This window comes from Oryza glaberrima, chromosome 4 (genome assembly GCF_000147395.1).
Source record: "Oryza glaberrima chromosome 4, OglaRS2, whole genome shotgun sequence".
In the NCBI taxonomy this organism is placed as follows: domain Eukaryota; kingdom Viridiplantae; phylum Streptophyta; class Magnoliopsida; order Poales; family Poaceae; genus Oryza; species Oryza glaberrima.
Genome location: NC_068329.1, coordinates 29,662,232 through 29,680,936, shown reverse-complemented (window position 1 = coordinate 29,680,936; position 18,705 = coordinate 29,662,232). Strand labels below are relative to the sequence as shown.

Below are 18,705 nucleotides of genomic sequence, written 5' to 3'. Positions count from 1 at the left end.
GAAAAGGAGCCGATCAAAAAAGAGATACAGTATTGATTTTTATTTTACAACCCAATGAGATGTTTCTCACTTCAAACATGCATATACAGGGTATTAATACCGACCCGTCCCCTTACGTTATGTAGATATCAAAACGTAAATCAATTTTGAAATTCCTCAGTTCAGATATGCATGCCAAAAAACAACAAAGATTTGAATAGAATGGAATAAACGTTTTGACACTCCTTGTTGCCAATGTCCCTTATGCATATGATATAATAGTCTACCTACAACAAAAGAACATGCCAAGGTCAGTACAAAGCAAGTAAACAAAATTTTAGCGAAATGTGCGGTGAAAAAATACATGTACATGCCCAAAAGGCCAAAAGTGCAGAGTTTACAGCATCACTTCATTCACAACTGCAAGCAAATAAAACAATAATGCGCACTATTTGGCATCCCCAGATAGTATGCAGATGCCATTTTAAGTTAGCCTCGAGTCTCCCCTAGGCCCTAACCCCTGATTTTGATACCCTGAAGGGGAAAAGACTGAAGGGTAGGTAACCCATGAACATGCACCATTCCTTGCTGTTTGAGATTGGTGCAAAATGCCCCCCATATATCTCTAGATTGCAGATTTAACTCCAATAGGAGACACTTGATGATAGCGCAACAGCTTTCTTCACTGTTAGCTTTTCCAAATATTCTCTGTCTCCTTCAAACATTACAAACGCTAAAATTTCAAAAATTTGCAGGTACTGGACTACCAATTATGAATGAAAATCACATTAAAAGGAAAAAGTCAGGCATGGTTTTAAATTTCCGAATCTCAAAGCACACTCTACAGTACAGATAGAGAGAGTACCCACCAGCTCAAGCACAAGAGCTTTTTCCTTGTTAATATAACCTCCTCACAAAAAAAACTGGTCTGCTTGCCGTCAAATTCTGGGTGTTTATGTATATGCTAACTGACCACAGACCACTCCAAAGCCGGACACTTGAACTGGTCTAGATATCACAATTGCAATGCATACTCTGGCAATCTGGCACGTCACCTAAGAATTTCTATAAATAATGGCAGGCTTCCACAAGAAAACAGTACGGAGATGATTAGATTAAAAAAAGGATTCTCATCAATATAATATGGGCTATGCATGGTACATGCCTATTTTCTATGTAAACTATGTTGAAAACTTTATGCAGGACCATCATACGTCTTCTAGTCTGCATGCAATACTATGTAGACATTTTTTACATAGGACCATACTACTAGAAGAATGCCGCTTACTTGCCTGCACAGAAATTTACTAATCTATGTTCACAACTCAAAGACAGGACCAAGTCTGATACTTTAGTAGAAATGTTACCTGGACAAATATCCACTAAGGACTAGCTGATTGAGTCCTCCGGGACACTTGAATCCTGAAGAACACGATCAGGGTCCAGCTGACCACTGTAATAGCTAGATGGGACAGCAGACAGTTCCAACTTTCCAGTCCACTCCTCACCAGGCTTCAAAGTAATCGGCTTTTCTATAGCAGCTGCCTCCACACAGACCATGCGTTTATATTCTTCATCCCCAAAGTCTGACATAGCCTTAGCCTTCTTGTCCCAAGGGTTCCAAACAACTACAACCAGGAAATAACCAACACAATCCATATTTTTTTTTCATTTATTATAACAAAGATAGTTTATTATGGTTGTAACTTGTAAGCAAATAAAGACCATCATTGACTGTACCAGCATCAGGAAGGCCACCTTTCCTCACAACAAATGTTCTTTTCTTCTCATGATCAATAATGGCAATTTTTGACGGTGTGCCCAGATATATTCTGTCCAACTATACAATAAGTTTGCATTTGCTTCCTTAGTTAGAATGCAAAGAAAAATGAAGGATAGTGTAAGGTTCAAATGTTTTGTTAACGCACTTCGGATTCAAAAACAATTGCATCCCCTTGTTCAGTGTATCGATTTCTCTCTTGTAAGTTGTCTAGGTAATCCAGAGTTTCCAGGCCTTCTACTCGCACCTCGCTGAAATATTAGCATAAAGTTATGCACAATGAAGAAATTGTTTCTGTATGTCTATGGAAATACATTTGAAATGGAAAAGGAATTCTTCATTGTGGATAAACATACAGAAACATTTTCCATTAATTAAGCCCACATTTTAGACAAACATATTAGGTGGATAATAAACATGATCACTTCCAATACTGCACTGTGCCTTTGAAATGAATTTTTCAGAACTGATGGGCTTTGTCGAGAGTTAAACAAGTGTACCTGATATCAGATATTGAAAAGTATGTGTGATATGCAAATGTAAATGAGAATGGCTTTCCATCTGCATTGGTATTTCTTATACGTGAAGTCAGCATCAGATCTCCACCAGGTCCAAGTGCAACTCTCAGACGGAACTCGTAACTGAAATAAAGGATTTGCTTTTACTGATCCATGTGAACAGCTACCTTGTCTTCTACTAAAACAATTATATGATAAGAAATAGAGGGAAAAAAACTTTCAATTATCTTACAATGGTAATTAATTTACTATTAACATGTAATTATTTAGTATATGCCCACCTATGTGGCCAGATCTTTAGATCTTCTTCAGTATGCGTAAGGATTAAATCGACGTAAGCTTTATTAGAAGTTGGTACTGGAAATGGTGGTGGATCATTTTCAACACTCCAGGTCCTGTTCCTTGCAAAGCCATGTGGGTCCAGATTTCCGAAGTTGGAAAACTAGAATACGAAGTACTGAGCAAAATTAAAATTTGAGAAAGCGGAAGAGATTACGAGCAAAAAAAAAATGCAGGAAAGGAAAAGCATGGACCTGAGGAAAGCAGATTGGTATCCCTCCACGTATAGCTTTTGGAGGTTTGAAAATAGCCTGAGAGAACATAGGCATCAGCCAAGCAACTCTTAGGCAATTAAAGAAATACATGGAATAAAAAAATCCAGTAAGATTCATAATCAAATTTTATTGCCATGTCGAGGTCAAATGAGTAGCAGGGATGTGGCAATACAATCTTTGTCACATCATTACCACAAAAACATAAGGTGGACAATAACAAAGAGGTACATGGTTTATGAGAATAGGTATGCATGTCTGGATGATAATGAAATTAAGGGTAAGGATCATATTCTACCAGTTGAATTAGCCTAGTATCAGTCTCTCAGACAGGCTTATGGTACAGCCAAAACAATGATGGAAGAATTTTAGAGGCACTGAGATGTGCCCAATTGCCCATACTAAAGATAGGAAATAATATCACCTTATTACTAACAAAAAGCAGCTCCTCTCCATGCTCATCTTTCCATGATGTGACATGGCCGCCATACAGGTACACCTGAAAGCAGCAAGAGTAGAAATACTAAATAACCATATGTTTGGACTTTGGAACAGGATAAATACAAGAAAAAAGAAATAAGTCCTATGTAGCCAGGACAGAAGCAAAGAACTAGATATATATAAAGAGATGAGTCACAAAAATGCACATGTGGAGTTCTAATGAGCTTATTATGCTGATTAGCTTTTGGGGCATGTCCTTCTGATGCCCATCCACTAACTATGTTTCTGATAATCAATAACTATTCAGAATGATATAATTTCTAGTAATTCATATTCTTGATACCCAAATAAAATAAATATGTTCAGTGGGGATATCTCCTATTGTTCCCATAAAAAAATCGATAGATAGATGTATTACAATATCTTTGACCAATAGATAGATAGATGTACTATAGTATCTTCATTTTAAACTCAAGAATTAATAGTTTAGCTTACTGTTATTTTGTCAAAATCAATGTGGAAGTCTTGGCATTGAGCTTCCAATAGTCAGACCTTATGCAATAGCACTATAGCATATATGCCCATGATTTACTTAGCTCCATATGCCTTCTTGGTATACATCTGATTCAACAAACAACATGGGCTTCTTGTTATACATCTAATTCGCCAAAAAACATGGGGCTGGCCTAGTTAATGTCAACAAGCGAACATCCAACATCCAAATTGTAGGTGAAGCAAGTTTTAGGATGAGTTCTGGAAAGTCTAAGTGGGATAATAGGTATTGGATGAATATAGGAGGATATTTCCTCAGTAAGGCCGACTAGTTGAGTCACAAGAAGACCAGGACCAGTAGCAAACATGACCAGTTAGACACCGGCGTATCGTTTCTCCATCAACTCAAACCATCCTCTGGCGTTCTCACCTCTCTTCTACCAGTGTTGATCCATGAGCTTCTATCCGTATTGGACTGAAAATAATATCATGGCAACAGCACAAATGGTGGCCCTGCTACTCATCATCAGAGATAGCATAAAGCAAAGTATGCAACTGGAGGAAAAATGAAAGAGGCTCCTCAAGTGATGTGATGAATGGTAGCATGGGCTCCATCCCACCAGTTTGGCCTGATAACATCCATAATTTCTATGGAATTTGCGTCAAAAATTATTTCTATGGAATACGGATAATACGATTTTGGAATCTTGTACTAAGCGTACACCAAACAACATAGTAGCTAGATATTTGACCCACAAATCCAGAAGCTACAATAAAACGCCCATGATATCCATAACATCAGCCAAAGAAACAACTCGCTTGCCAAAATCCCTATGCTAAGATCGAGCAGGCTGTGTCACTATCATTTTTATATACCTCCTCAGGTAAAATTCCATCATTTATTGTCTCCTAAAAGGCCAAGTGCATGAGGTCCCACAATCCACTCTTCAGACTCTTTAGTCTTTAGCAGCTGAGATAATCATGAAAAAACCTATCTTTCTTGGGTCTACCATTTTAGGCCAAAAGAGCACTCTCAGGCTGTAACCAATATGAGGCATCCGCGTACCCAACAACAAGAAGTGTTGATTATAAAGGGTCACTAGCAAGAGTATGAAGATTTTCTTATGTTGCTTTTTAAGTTGACTAAAAAAAACATTTTATTGCAACTGAAGTGTATACTCCCTCCCTGCTAACCTGGATTTTCCTCAGACCCCAGATATGAGTAAATTACCCCTCTATAAAGAGAATGTTCACCACCCTCATGTGTTCAGGGGTTATAGAAGCACCATTGTACACTGTATTGAGCCATTTTTATAATCCTATTTGTTACTCCCACCATTTAGTTTATAAGAAACGCACATAATTCATTGTATCTGTTGATCAACGGTTAGTTGAAATATTTATATGTCTATGGATAAGACAGTGGTACCAACAGATTCATCATGTTCTAAAGTACTTCCACTGTTTCGCACAATCAATATGTTGCAAGGGGAAACTAGAGGTCAAAGGTCAAGTTTTGACAATTGCGCCTTACAAAAAAAATAAAATAAACGGATGATGTATTTCCAACCACAACTCGTCAATGGAGGCAAAGTGAGAAGGCAAATACTCTCCACTCTGAATGCAAGAGACCCAGACTGATATCAGAACACCGATCTGTCGCCTACAACGAGTCGAACCACAAGCTTCCCGGCAATCAAACCACTCCTATCTCTCACCCAAAAAAAAAAAAAAAAACACTGCAAGAGTAGTACTTGAGCATGGTAAGCGATGGGAACAGCAGTTGAGCAACTACAAGCAGCGCCATGGATCTGCGGCGAGATCTGACAGCTGAATCGAGAGAGGTGGAGGGGGCAGTACTAGTCTTACCTCGGCAGAGCTGCCTCGGACCTCCCGGAGGACGACCTTGTCGAGCCCGTTCACGCCCTTGCAGGTCACCACCGGCCCCTCCTGCTGCGGCTGCGCGGCGGCGGCGCCGCCCTCCTCGCCTGCCCCTCCGGCCGCCGACGCCGACGCCGCCGACGACATCCCCGCCTGAGCAGTGGAGGTGGAGATGGAGATCTCTCCTGGGGAATTTCGCGTCACTGCTCGCTCTGGGGACTTAAATAATTATTCTCGAGATGCCTTTTCCTGATCGCGATTTTTTCCCCTCCTCCTCCCAAACTCCACAATTAAAAAACAAAAAACGCAAGCTTTACTTTCTCCTAGAAACACATGCTTGCGACGCGGGGAATTAGCGTTGCTTTAACCGAAGCAAAAAAAATATTCCTCATCGAGAAGCAGCAGCAGCAGCGTGTGAGGTGTGAGTGAGCGAGTGAGAGTTTATACGTGTCTCGCTCGAAGAATTTGGCGAGATTTGGAGGAAAAGGATTTGATTGGGTTTTGCTTTGCTGTTGCGTTCTGATGCGCTAACCGCTAAAGGCGATAAAAAACCTTGGCGTTTCTTCGACGCATTTTGTCGGTGTACAAGCCTTTTTGGTGGTTTCCTGCTGTACAATCGCAACCTACCGGTTTCCCAAGTAGCATATGCTGTGAACATACATCAGGAATACACCCCCACTGATCGCTTGTTGTATATGCAGAATTAACCTGTATTCAGATGAAGAAGTGCATTGCAAAGTAATTAACTGATTTCAGATAAGGTACCGGTTGCCTGAATTTGGCTTTGGTGTTGGAAGGACATAAAGGAAAGCCGAATGGTACGTTTGATTTGGATTATTGAACGGACTATTAAAGCGGATTATCGATTTGATTTAGAAATTTTAAGAAATAAACATGATGAATAGTTTAAAGTGGTCCAAGTAATACAGTAGAAAACGTTTTTTAGAATGTATTTTTTTCAAGCATGAAATTAATAGTTAAATAATATGATGAACAAGTAAAAAAAAGTATCATATGCACATAAATCTTTTTGTGTGCACACCAACTAACAAATTTCACTAAAAATTCTAGAAAAAATACACATCTATAATTTTAGTAGTATTACATATATGTATATATAAAGTTTCATCTTCAAATTCATTATATTTAGTGAGTAAAAAAACAAAATTCAGATACATTTATACTCTTAAAATTGTCAGAATTATCATCTTTTTATTAACGTTAAAATATAATAAATTTGAGGCTAAGCATTTACACATAGGTGTAGTACTGGAAGTACATAAATAATTGTTTTAAATTTTTGATAAAATTTATTAGTTGATGTGTCTGATGTGTACCCGAGAAAGATTCTGTGAGTAGGATTACAAATAAAGCATATATAGCTCTTTTCCCCCTGTCTTGTAAATTAGTTATGTAAGACGATTTAGCACACTAGCTTTGACCAGCAAGCTGTGTGCAGTCATAGGATCATCGATTGTTCCAACATCGGATGATAATAACAGCGTGTTACTTCCAGTAATCTATATACTCCATCTGGCTAATTAAGACAGATAGATGGGTTTTGATCCAGTGATGTTAGCGGTGACTGACGCGGGCGCGCCACGCCGCCGTCAGGTGACCGATCGATCGATTGCTCGTACGTCGCCGTCGTCATGATGCGCCATGGGTCAATCACTGCCTGCCATCATGGTGGGCGGCCGGCGCCGGGGACGGCGAGCCGTAGATCTCGATTGACCGATTAGCCGGACAATTAGTGCAGTATTCAGATCCATAAGCCCATTTAGAATTTTCGCTTATATTTATACTTATCAGCCAAAATTTAAATTTAAATTTTTAATTTAAAAATAATTTTAATGTTTTTTTATCGTAATTTATTTTTCAGCAAATTTTATTTTTCGTTTGCGATACGCCGTTTGTCTTATTCCTCGAATAAGCCAGACAATGGGTCTGTTCGTAGGGGGATGAACAGTATTTCGGGCATTGGTTCCAGCTTAAAGTGATTATCTAATTACTGCAATTCCTTGTGCAATCTGACTGCTGCTCCCGGTATATGGCAGACGATTATTGCACGGATAATGCTGAAGTTTTTTTTTTAAGCAAAGGATAAAGCTGAAGTAGTCGAGTGGGCTGTTGGCCAAGGGCCAATGGGCATCTGGTCAGGCCACCAGAAGATGGGAATTGGGCCGATCCTGAAACATAATGGGCCTAGGAGGCCATAATTACTTTTTGGGCCACTTAAATCTCATCGTTTGGCCCATTCGGACTTCGGAGTGTACTCCGCTGCCGTGGGCGGGCCGCAGGGAAGCACTGTGAACCTGTTTGTTTGGGAGAAAAGTCCGGAGATGGTGAGAAGTCGTTGATGAGCATTCCGCTGGTGAACGCCAAAAGCTAAGAAATTCAGATTCCAAGCTGCTAGTTCAGGTTTTTTGGATTTTGTAGCTAGAAATTCTTAAAATATGAACGGAAATCTGATTGAGTTCCTCCATGAGATTTATTTGGAATTGTATTTTCAGGTCAAACCAAAGTCGCAACAAAGTTATCGATCCAGGGCAGCTATTTTCTGCAACTTTGAACTTGCCAAATTTCAATAAAAAAACGGATGAGATGGAAGACCAGTACTGAAACAAGCTTGAAATCAGGTTTACATTCGATAATTAACCACTACTAGCATCTAGCAAGGAAATGACCAACGACGACAACGACGGTTCATCATCCTCCTGTTCTCAGGCAGTTGGGCTGATCTGATCATCATATCGAGATGTCGGTCAGTCACTTCTTCTTGGACTTGCGCTCGGCCCGCCGTCGCGCGCGGCGCTGCCGGCCGCCGGCGTCGTCGAGCTCCGAGTACTTCTCGTCGAGTTCCTCGAAAGATCTCTGCATGCAACCACCGACGAAATCAATTAATGGTGAGAGAAATGCATGGTTGAAGATGGGGACGAGGAGGAGGAGAGCAAGCAGTATAGCAGACGTACGTCTCGGAGCTCCATGAAGCTGACGGCGTAGAAGGTCACGGCGGCGGCGGCGACGATGGTGAGGATCGGACCGGCGAACTGCGCGGCTACACCATCCATGAGCTAAGCCGCTAGGTTACTGGTTCTGATGAGAAAGAGGCTCAAAAGCTTTTTTTCTCAGCCAACCACTACTCCAGTAGCCTGTGTAACCCTATCCAGAATTCAGATAGCTCACTCTGTCACTCGTATCAGCATTTGTCGATCACACAAACACCCTCCGAAAAACAGTATATTTATATATGTGCCCTTAAAAGCGTCAAGTGATATCATATATCAGCTGATAACACCTGAGACCAATCCTATATATGTCATTACTATTCAACTATTTAGAGTCGTGCCATTATAATTTTTCAGATATATATGGGAAATATAGCACTACACACCCTTTGATGATGTACTGATCTGATTGCTGATGTTGTACTGAGATATTTTCTTATAAGTACAAATTCATCATATGGTAGTTTACAAACATTGCAGGCCATAATATGCAGAACATGTATAGTCGTGGCAGGGGGAGAGCAACGTCGTGGGATGGGAGGTGAATGTGATCGTGGTGACAGTAAGCGTCGAGGCCAATCGTGATCACTGCGGTAGGAGGGAAGAAACAAATTTCTATTGGTAGTTTTTATAGGGCCTATACTTTTCAGTTTTAGAGAATTAATTATAGCTCATCTCTTGGAGAGATGATATTTTCACATCTTAAATTTTGTTTAGGATTATGGAAAACCAAATTTTGGGGATGAAACTTTAGGATTCTGTTGGCCATGCTCTTAGATGACATGCAAGTAACGAACGGGCATCCCTCGAGGATGAAAATTATATCTCATATATTCCCAAGCACAAAAGGTATGTTTAGAAATTCAAAAGGAACTAATATTTGAATTGCATGCATTTGAGGTGATATGATACGCACCATGATATATACTGTGTTTTCATTAATTCTTGTATACAGAACTGTAAAAAGGATATGCTCATCGAGCGGTAGGCATCATCGTGATGGCTGGCGACAGATGATAGGAAAGATCGTCTGGATATAGATTGTGCACGGCCGTGGTCCCTCGTTCCATGTCATGAGCATACAAAGCAGCTCTGTTGTTCAGCAACCAGTAATAATAGATGCAATTCGGTTTTAGGCCAGCTTCCTCCGCATCGAACGACGCTCCAATTCTATCTTGACCGATGAAAAACGACCTTCGTCCACCGAGCGACTTCACCTTCATCCATGTCGCTGATCCCTTCGCCGCCATGTAATCAAGCTTATAGACGCTGACGCGCGCAACGATCCGGAGGCATCGGATCGGGTATCTAAACCAAACGCAGTACAGCTCCCCGTCCGATTCCACAAGGTTAGTGGAGTTGGACGTGCACGCCACCGAGACGCCCTCCGCGGCGACCACGGTGACCACGGGCTCCTGCGACGACAGCTCGAGCACGGCGAGGCGGTGATCGACGAGGTCCACGAGGAGCTTGCTGCCGTCTACCGCCGTTAGCCGCCCTATCGCGCGGAGGACGTCGTCGCGGTGCTCGTGGTGAGGCGTGCCGGGCTGGAGGTACTCGTGCCTCGCCCATTGCTGGTCGTCTTCTTCTTCTGGTGGTGGTGGTGGTGGTTCGTCGGCGCCGTTGCCACGGCCGGCGGGCGCCGGACGGCAATGCCAGAGCACCGTGTCTTCTAGGTCGACGACGAGCACGACGCAGCCGGGGTCCGTGGGGCGGCGGCGCGACAGGAGGCACCGGCGCCGCCAGTGGTCTACGGCGAGGACGGTGCCGTCGTGGTCGGGCGACAGGCCGATCCTGGTGCCGGTGAAAGGGTCCCACAGGAAGGTCTCCGGCGAGCCGCGGCGCGCCATGAGCAGCCAGCCCTGCGGCGTGGCCCAGATTCGGTGGTCTCTGACGAACGCGCTCCCCGGGTGAAGGCACGGAAGATGCCGTCGCCATCGTCGGCAGCGGCGGCGTGTCCCACTCCCAGCAGCAGCAGCGGAGCAAGCCGGCGATCCAATGCATCAGATGGCTTGTGGCCTGCCTCCATGAATTCGATCTCAATTTACTCCTCTTCTTGGTGTTTTTTTCCTGATAGAGGGTATGGCTGGTGAAACTGAAGCAAAAACTCATCAATATACATGTACGTATTCCATGATTTATAGTAACAGAGATTTGTTTCCATGTCGTAAGTAAGAGGTGTCCGGAGGAAACACGAAAAGAAAGCAGCATAATACGCGGCATGCAACACACGTATAACAGAAAAGGGAAACACTAATCATCTCTTAAGGGAATATCCCCTCATTTTACATGTCGCTTAAAAAGTAATCAAATTTTTTTAAAAAAAATTAAGATAGATCAATATATGATATATCACTTCACAAATATACATGTTCAAATTCAAATTATATAATTAGAAATAAAAACAACAAATTTGATATTGAATATAACGCGTAATTCGCAGTTAAATTTATTATTTTTTTTCGAATTGTATAAGATGAGATTTAACTTGCATGTTTGCGGAAAGATATATCATATATTTATCTATCTTAATAATTTTTTTTAAAAAAAATAATGCCTTTTTAAATGATATGTACAAAATGAGGGGATGTCCCCTCGAGGGATAAAAATCCATCGACATCTCCAAATGAGAGAGAGAGAGAGAAGAATTCCTCCCTCTCGATCTCCCTCCTCGAGGCCTCGACCAATCCTGCACACCGCACGTGCGCTAGTGTTGAACGATCGAGAAAGCAAAAGATGGAGCCGACGAGCTTCCTCGGGTTGTTTTTATTTTTGCTGATTCGCGTTGATTAGGGGAAACGGAAATAGGAGATCCAGTGGATAAAAAACACTCAACCAAATTTTGGAGATTAAGAAAGATTCGACTGGATTTGATGGGGAGGGTCAGCTCCGCATTGTACAAGCACGAGACTGTTGTTCGGAGGCCGCTACGAAAACGCGTGGGTCTGGCTTAGCAGCGAGAGAGAGGAGACAACTTACAGGTAATTTTCAGGGCAACATATTAGCTTCGGTAGTGGGCACAATTACAGAAATGTGATGAAGATGGAGAGTTCCTGATTGTTGCATATCGTAGGCTTGAAACGACGGTTATGCAACTTTTTTCTAATTATGGATGGAGATTCACCAATAGACTGGAATAATGTTCTCATTGTCCTGTTCGGTTTTCTTCTATTTTGGTTTGGTGTGCTTCGCTTTATTTTGGACTACACTCTTTTAGAGTGCTAGATTGTAATAATTGGCTGTAACTCTTTTGAGCAAATGTCGGGATGTTTCATTCCATTATCTTAAAAAAAATAGCGTGGTATCACTAAAAAAAAAAATACCTTTACCTATTGTAATGCACGGATTTTTTTTTTAACATCATGTATAGAAGTCGCATGAAAAAAACTGGAAATAGCTAGCTGTTTAAGTCTTGTGTATTGAACATGTCTTTGAGTAGTAAATCTGTATGGGACACCGGCTGCTCGCGGACAGGGTGCGAACACGAGATGACTTAATTTGGGCGGCACACCAGCACCAAATCGATACATATGTAATTTTAAGACTTATATTGTAAATACACTAAAATTACATATGTAATTTAGGGACTTACAATATAAATATATGCCGACTATTTTTTGATGAAAAATATGACGCCATAAATATAGCTACACCCATCACCATGTGCATCAGACGAATCAAAAACGGGAAATACGTATACGACGGGACGGGAGCTACCGTATGCACGATCGATGTGGATGAGTGGATCACGTTCATGACTCATGACCATGAGTCCGAAGAAAACACGAAAAGAAAGCAGCATAATAATACGCGGCATGCAACACATATATAACAGAGAGAAAAAAAAACAGAGAGAGAGCTCTCTCCCTCGAATTCTCGACCGATCCTGCACGCCGTAAAGTGCGCTGGTGTTGAACGATCGATCGAGAAAGCAAAAGATGGAGGCGGATGCGACGACGGCGGCGCAGGGACGACGACGGGACGATCGCTGGTCGTCCCTCCCGTTCGACATGCTCGTGCTCGTCGTCGACCGGCTCGGCTGGTCCAACCACCCGAGCTTCGCCCTGACGTGCCGCCACTGGCGCTCCGCCGTGTCGCCGTTCTACCCGGCGTGGATCACCCCGCTCCTCCTCAGTTCCGCCGACGTCGGCGTCGCCAACGCCCGCTACTACAGCCCGTACTTCCACAGGAGCTTCGAGGTCGACGGCTGCACGCTCAACGTGCCGCCCGAAGCCAATCTCTGCTGCTCCAACGGACGACGCCTCACGCTGTGCCTGCCTAAGCTGGTCCTGCAAACCGATCTCGTCACCGGCGCCGTCGACGAGCTACCGGAGATGCCGTTCTACTGGTTCAACTTCATCGTCTACGACGACGCCGACCGGAGGATGTACTGCGTCAACACGATCTTCGTGGTGCGGCTCGCCCGCGCGATTCAGGATGACGACGGCGAGTGGGGGCCATGGGACCTGACGGAGTTCAACGTCGAGGAAGGAGCACAGCTTCAGGCCTCGCCGATCAGCAACCCGGTGCTCCATGGTGGCTTGCTGTACGTTCTTGGTGAAGACGGGAAGCTGGCGGTGTATGATCCGTGCAACCACGATGATAATTTCAAGGTTGTTGATAAGCTTAAGGGATTTGGGATTGAGCATGATCGCGTTGACAGCTACCTGTTCGAGTCTGATCAAGGTGAGCTCATGGCTGTCCTCGTCGGCTACACTGGTACGCCTGTCCATGTCCTCAAACTCAATGAGGAGACAATGGAGTGGGAGAAGATGGAATCCTTGGATGGACGGGCATTGTTCACCGGAACATACACGACAATGATGAGAAAAACCAAGCTTAAGTCGATGCAGAACAAGGTTTTCCTCCCGAGGTTGTATGAGTGGCCTAAGACCATTCATGTTGACCTTGTTATTCGTGATGGCGAACCAGCATTTGTACCAAAGTCGCACTCGCAATCTAGCATCGAGAAGATCACCTCTAATACGAGTATTTGGTCCTATAAAGTTGGGCAGCAGGAAGAAGCAAGAAAGGTTTGGGGATCGGAGAAGGTAGACTATAGTATATGGGTCGATTTTAGTACTAATTTACAATAATTATAGGATAATTAATTATATGTACGGAAGATTATAGTAAGAGCCAGTAAAGAGAAGATACTATTGAGCTCATAGTGGTTTTTTTTCTCATATTTGCAAACATGTCTACATATGAGAATTGCTGTTTATGAGAGGCATGATAACAACTCGTCAATGCTTTCTTACAGTAGCCCCGGTTCTTTAAAAAACTAGGGATAAAAAGCACTTTTAGTCCCGGTTTATAAGTTCAGAGGTATTTTTTTTATCTTTAATCCTGGTTGGTAACACCAACAAGAGCTAAAGATCATCTTTAGTCCCGGTTCAATAACTGTCAGGCCATGTCAGGCATCGAGCGAACTGTAGTCTCCGTTGGTTATACCAACCGGGACTAAAGACCATATCTTTAATCCCGGTTGATAATATCAACCGGAAATAAATATCTCTCTCCCACGTCTCTCTCTCGTAACCGGGATTATAGTGGATTATAAACGTGATTGAAAGTGGGTTAGAAACCGTGATTGAAAATCCTTTCTCTAGTAGTGATAGTAGTATTGTAATTAATTGCGCTCACGAGAAGACTTGTGTGCACATGTTGTCTCAACCTTAATAAAATCATGCTAAAAGCCCGTCTATAAATGATGCATATAAAATTCAAGAAAACTACAATTTAAACTCTAGCGAGGGAAGTTATATACCCACAACTTCAACACCACATTGCTAATGCTTTCCCTCTACTGCTCTACCCAAAAAAATGTTGGAATGATTGAGAAACGGAAACAAGAACTTCAATTATTTATCTTCACATAGTTATACTAGTAGTACTTGTTCCAGTACATCAAATGCTTACAAGTCACAACTCACAAGCATATCACTTATCACTACATGTTTATTCAGTAGAAGCAGAATTAGTCGCGACAACATACAGTTGCACCCGTAATTAATTACTACCAGTACGTACGTCACATTACAGTTACACAAGTGACAAGTCCCATAGCCTGCTCGATGCAGTCGTCATCTGCCATTATATTGCAGTTGCAATCTCTCATCCAAGTTTGATGCCTGCAGCTGCAGTCTCTGCAGCATTGTATTCAGAAACTCGATACATCGTCACATGTCCTTGGGAATGTTCGAGCCGGCGAGCGTGACGGCATTGACGTAGTCCTGCACCCTGTGGAACGGCAGGCCAGGCAGCGCCACCGCCGCCGCCCTCGCCGCCATCAGCAGCCACCCTTCCCGGCAGTAGGCGCTCCTCCAGTACCCCAGGTACGCGCTCCGGGCCAGCTCCCACGCCGCGTTGATGCGGCTCGTCGCGAACTCCGCCGCCGACGACGACGAGCTCCCATCTCCTGGCAACTCCTTCACCACCTGCATAAGTTACACGTACAGCACGATTGATGAGCAATATTCAGAGATCGTGTCATGGAAGGGGACATGCATGCAGCAACAAGATCTTTCATGAAGAACAGCAACCAAATGTACAATCTTCAGACAGGACATTGCAGATAACTGCAGAACAGAAGAAGATTGTATTCCGTTTAATTTTCATTTGGTTTCATTCAGACGATGATAACGAATCTTGGGGCTGAATTCAGGTACAGCTCTGGCTCAGTGGTTCTCGTTGAATTTCCCTACATCAATCACTATCCACCACACTTCATTTATCTACTCATCACTACATCTGAAGCATACAACCAGAAATTTGTGTCCTTACATCAGCAATGAGATTATTCAGGCCACCATCAAGACTGCCTGCCTGCATGTACTAGTGTCATAAGAACCGAACAAAAGCTCACTTTCACTGGATTCTCTGTCTGGATTGTTCATACGATGTGCTTGCTGTTCCACTCAAAATGAACACAAAATCTGAAAGAAATTTCTTTACCGTATAGCTAAATTTACCAAGCATTCTTTGGGGCCAACCGGTCAACATCAGTACATCACCCGTTTCTGATTTGTCTGTCTAAACCATTCGTCTTATATAAAAATTTAGTGTAAATTTATAAAAATATAAATTAATATTAGAGTTTCTTTGATGATAAAACAAGACACAATAAAATAAATAACATTTATATATTTTTTAATAGAATGAATAGTTAAATGTCACGATAGAAGTTAACGGTGTCATATATATATATATTAAAAAATGGAAGGAGTATATGTTATAGATGAGTATCGGGAAACTGTTTTAATCCCTCGAGGGGATATCCCCTCATTCTTTGCATGTTACTTAAATGGTTATAAAAAAATTTAGAAAAAATTAGGAAGGTGTATTAACATGTGATATAACACTCCACAAACATGCAACTTCTACATCTCGTAACGAAAAAAACAAATTGAACCGCAGCTAGTTAACGTATATTCAGAGTCAAATTTGTTTTTTTCATTACGAGATGTAGAAGTTGAATTTTTACTTACATGTTTGTGGAGTGATATATCACATATTAATACATCTTCTTAAATTTTTTCATAACCATTTGAGTGACATGCAAACAACGAGGGGATATCCCCTCGAGGGATCAAAATCCTCTTCCATGAGTATCAACTAACCTAGAATTTTATTACCGTATCCTACACCAAAAAACGAACATCTATTGCCTTTGATCCAGCAGATCGGTTGTTTCTATACTACATTGGGTCAAAATTAACCTGTTTAAGCCTGAATATAATACCTCGAGTACCAATGTATCAGAAGCTGGTATATACGTGCTTGTAAAAGCATGCATTGATCAATATATGATCAGAAGGAGAAAAAAAATGAACGTTTTTCTGAAGGAAATATAACCAGACAGTGATCAAGCTAGAGAAGAGAGGCATGGATGTTCACCTTGAGGTTGTATAAGCTGTCGAAGTGGAGGCGGATGCCGAAGTGGAGGAAGTGCGCGGCGGAGCTCTCGTGCGGAAGGCGCGGCAGCGGGTCGTCGCCGTAGGTGATCCGGAAGTGCCTCTTCCTCGGCCTGTCCAGGTTCCTCTCGGCGAACATGGCGAGCATGGCGTCGCCGACCCGCGGCTGCCCGAAGGTGTACACGCCGGCGAGCCGGTCCAGCGCCGCCTTCTCCTTGTGGTACGCCAGCACCGTCGCGAACAGCACCGCCAGCGCGCCGCCGGAGCCGTGCCCGGCGACCAGCACCCTCGCCCTGCCGTTCGCCTCCAGCAGCCGCTTCACGGCGTCGCGGATGGCGTAGTAGGCGTGCACCCGCTGCGGCTTGCCCTTCACGTGCTCCACCCACTTGGGCCACCCGATGTTCCGCTGCGCGCCCAGCGCGTGCGTGTACGCCGCGTGCGCGCGCCCCAGCCGCGGGATCTTGTACCACGACGGGTCCACGTCGGCGCACCACCGCGCCACGTCCAGCGCCGGCGTGCCCCGGAACGCCACCACCACCAGCTCCGCGTCCGCCGCCTTGTCGCAGAACACGAACGCCTGCGCCGTGTACGCGTTCTCGAACTCTGCACAATACAACAAACACCACACGCATAACATCAAACACGTTGCGTGCGTGCGCCGGTGCGCGAATGGAGCTGTACAGAACCTGTCCTTGATGCTGTGCTTACCGTTCCAGCAGTTGAAGAACTGGACGAACTCCATCTGCCAGCGGCGGGTGACGACGTCGCGGATGAACGCCTCGTTCTCGTACGCCACCTTGGACGCCATGACGCAGAGCGCGGCGTGGTACCGGCTGTCCGCCGGCGTGATGCTCCTCTCCAGATCAACCCTCGGGTCGATGAGCCCGGTGATTGATCGGTACGACGCCGACTTCCGATCAGGATACTCCATTCTCCCTGCACCAACACACAATTAGGGTTAACTATCCGAGACATCCATGCAAGCTAGCGTCACCACTGACCATGGAGGACGTTGCTGGCGAGGTTGAGGGCGAACTCGAGCGCGCCGCCGAGGACGGCGACGAGGGGGCCGACTAGCGAGAGGAGGAAGAGCTGCAGGAGGAGGTTGAGGAAGATGGAGAGGCGGCGCCGGAAGCTGTGGAGCTCGGTGCTGGTGAAGCAGTCGACGGCCTTGTTCCGGCCGACCTTGGGGGAGAAGAGGAGGTGCAGGAGCTCGTACGCGCCGGCCCTGTCAGGGCGCAGCACCATGTAGTCATTGCTGAAGCAGTAGTCGAGCTTGCTCATGGCGGCGAGAACTCGATCGATCGATTGCTAGTAGAGCTCGTCGTCGTCAATGGCTATGGATGACAAGTCGACGACGACGACGACGACGACTCCAGATATCTATCTAGCATTCTAGCTACCTCTCCGCTATGCAGGCCGAGTAAAATAAATTAAATGGCGTTCACAAAATAAAGCTGTGGACTGTAACATTTTTTCGGATGAGTAGCCATGACTGATTAGAAGATCTCTGAAATCTGAAAAAAAAATGTTCACATATTTCATTGGCTCTGGAGCATCTCTTCTCGTATGTTCGATGGATATCTCGCGACAATTTGTTTGTGGTTTACTGTAGACTAGTTTTTTGTGGCAGTGAGATAGACACTTGTTTTTGTTCCTAAGATTCAGGATAACCGATCGAGCTATCCGGTGTACAGTTGTAGTGCTATTACTTTCATCTTGCAGTATACGAGTATCTTTCCTATCCTTAAGGAGGTACCATGAGGTACGAGATATCATGAGGTACCAATGTAATCTAACCGTTGATTTTAGCACGGTACGATCGGACTAACAAAAATGAGGTCTCTCTTCGTCATCCGTGTCGGCCAGGGACGTCACGCATCGAGGTAGCCACGTCGTCGCGCATCGAGGCCGCCGCCGCCGCCGCGCATCCAGCCCGTTGCCATCGTCGCCCATCGAGGCCGCCGCCGCCGTCGTGCATCCAGCCGGCCGCCGCCGTCACGCATCGACCCCGCCGCCGCCGTCACGCATCGACCCCGCCGCTGTTGTCGCGCGTCCAGCCGCCCACCGCCGCCGTCGCTCATCCAGGCGCCGACGGCGTCCCCCTCGAGCCTGCCGTCACGCTGCTGCTCTCCCGAG

The 18,705-nt window shown here is 44.3% G+C and overlaps 3 protein-coding genes across 7 annotated transcripts; 1 reads left to right on the top strand and 2 right to left on the bottom strand.

The window, feature by feature from the left end:
- Nucleotides 1–11: 11 nt before the first annotated feature.
- LOC127771058 (putative glucose-6-phosphate 1-epimerase) lies at nt 12–6,163 on the bottom strand. 5 transcript variants are annotated; one of them, XR_008017067.1, is made up of 10 exons: nt 5,631–6,163; nt 3,253–3,327; nt 2,811–2,867; nt 2,559–2,719; nt 2,260–2,400; nt 1,908–2,010; nt 1,720–1,819; nt 1,347–1,607; nt 849–1,061; nt 12–266 (listed from the first exon to the last, which is right to left on the bottom strand). XR_008017067.1 is itself a non-coding variant. In XM_052296867.1 (9 exons), the coding sequence occupies exons 1-8, from the start codon at nt 5,787–5,789 to the stop codon at nt 1,369–1,371; spliced, it is 1,035 nt and encodes a 344-aa protein (XP_052152827.1). In that variant the 5' UTR covers nt 5,790–6,159; the 3' UTR covers nt 12–266; nt 1,347–1,368. The 5 variants fall into 5 exon arrangements, 2 of the variants coding, with proteins under 2 accessions (XP_052152827.1, XP_052152828.1); XR_008017069.1 differs by having other exon boundaries at nt 849–1,022; XR_008017068.1 differs by having other exon boundaries at nt 173–694.
- A 6,368-nt stretch (nt 6,164–12,531) lies between these two features.
- Nucleotides 12,532–13,826, top strand: LOC127772030 (uncharacterized). Its single transcript, XM_052297999.1, has one exon. It carries the CDS (start codon nt 12,589–12,591, stop codon nt 13,744–13,746), a length of 1,158 nt encoding a protein of 385 aa, XP_052153959.1. The 5' UTR covers nt 12,532–12,588; the 3' UTR covers nt 13,747–13,826.
- A 666-nt stretch (nt 13,827–14,492) lies between these two features.
- Nucleotides 14,493–18,074, bottom strand: LOC127769803 (triacylglycerol lipase OBL1-like). Its single transcript, XM_052295444.1, has 4 exons — nt 17,568–18,074; nt 17,275–17,502; nt 16,550–17,169; nt 14,493–15,090 (listed from the first exon to the last, which is right to left on the bottom strand). Exons 1-4 carry the CDS (start codon nt 17,848–17,850, stop codon nt 14,833–14,835), a joined length of 1,389 nt encoding a protein of 462 aa, XP_052151404.1. The 5' UTR covers nt 17,851–18,074; the 3' UTR covers nt 14,493–14,832.
- Nucleotides 18,075–18,705: the final 631 nt, after the last annotated feature.

Excerpts from the sequence above, each read along its gene's own strand:
- LOC127769803 (XM_052295444.1), bottom strand. The coding sequence starts at position 17,850 with ATGAGCAAGCTCGACTACTGCTTCAGCAATGACTACATGGTGCTGCGC. Across the intron at positions 17,503-17,567 it reads CGCCAGCAACGTCCTCCATG|GGAGAATGGAGTATCCTGAT; the intron begins GTCAGTGGTGAC and ends GTGTTGGTGCAG. Across the intron at positions 17,170-17,274 it reads GTTCTTCAACTGCTGGAACG|AGTTCGAGAACGCGTACACG; the intron begins GTAAGCACAGCA and ends TGTATTGTGCAG.
- LOC127772030 (XM_052297999.1), top strand. The coding sequence starts at position 12,589 with ATGGAGGCGGATGCGACGACGGCGGCGCAGGGACGACGACGGGACGAT.
- LOC127771058 (XM_052296868.1), bottom strand. The coding sequence starts at position 5,789 with ATGTCGTCGGCGGCGTCGGCGTCGGCGGCCGGAGGGGCAGGCGAGGAG. Across the intron at positions 2,011-2,259 it reads TTTTCAATATCTGATATCAG|CGAGGTGCGAGTAGAAGGCC; the intron begins GTACACTTGTTT and ends CTAATATTTCAG. Across the intron at positions 1,820-1,907 it reads CAATTGTTTTTGAATCCGAA|TTGGACAGAATATATCTGGG; the intron begins GTGCGTTAACAA and ends CTTATTGTATAG.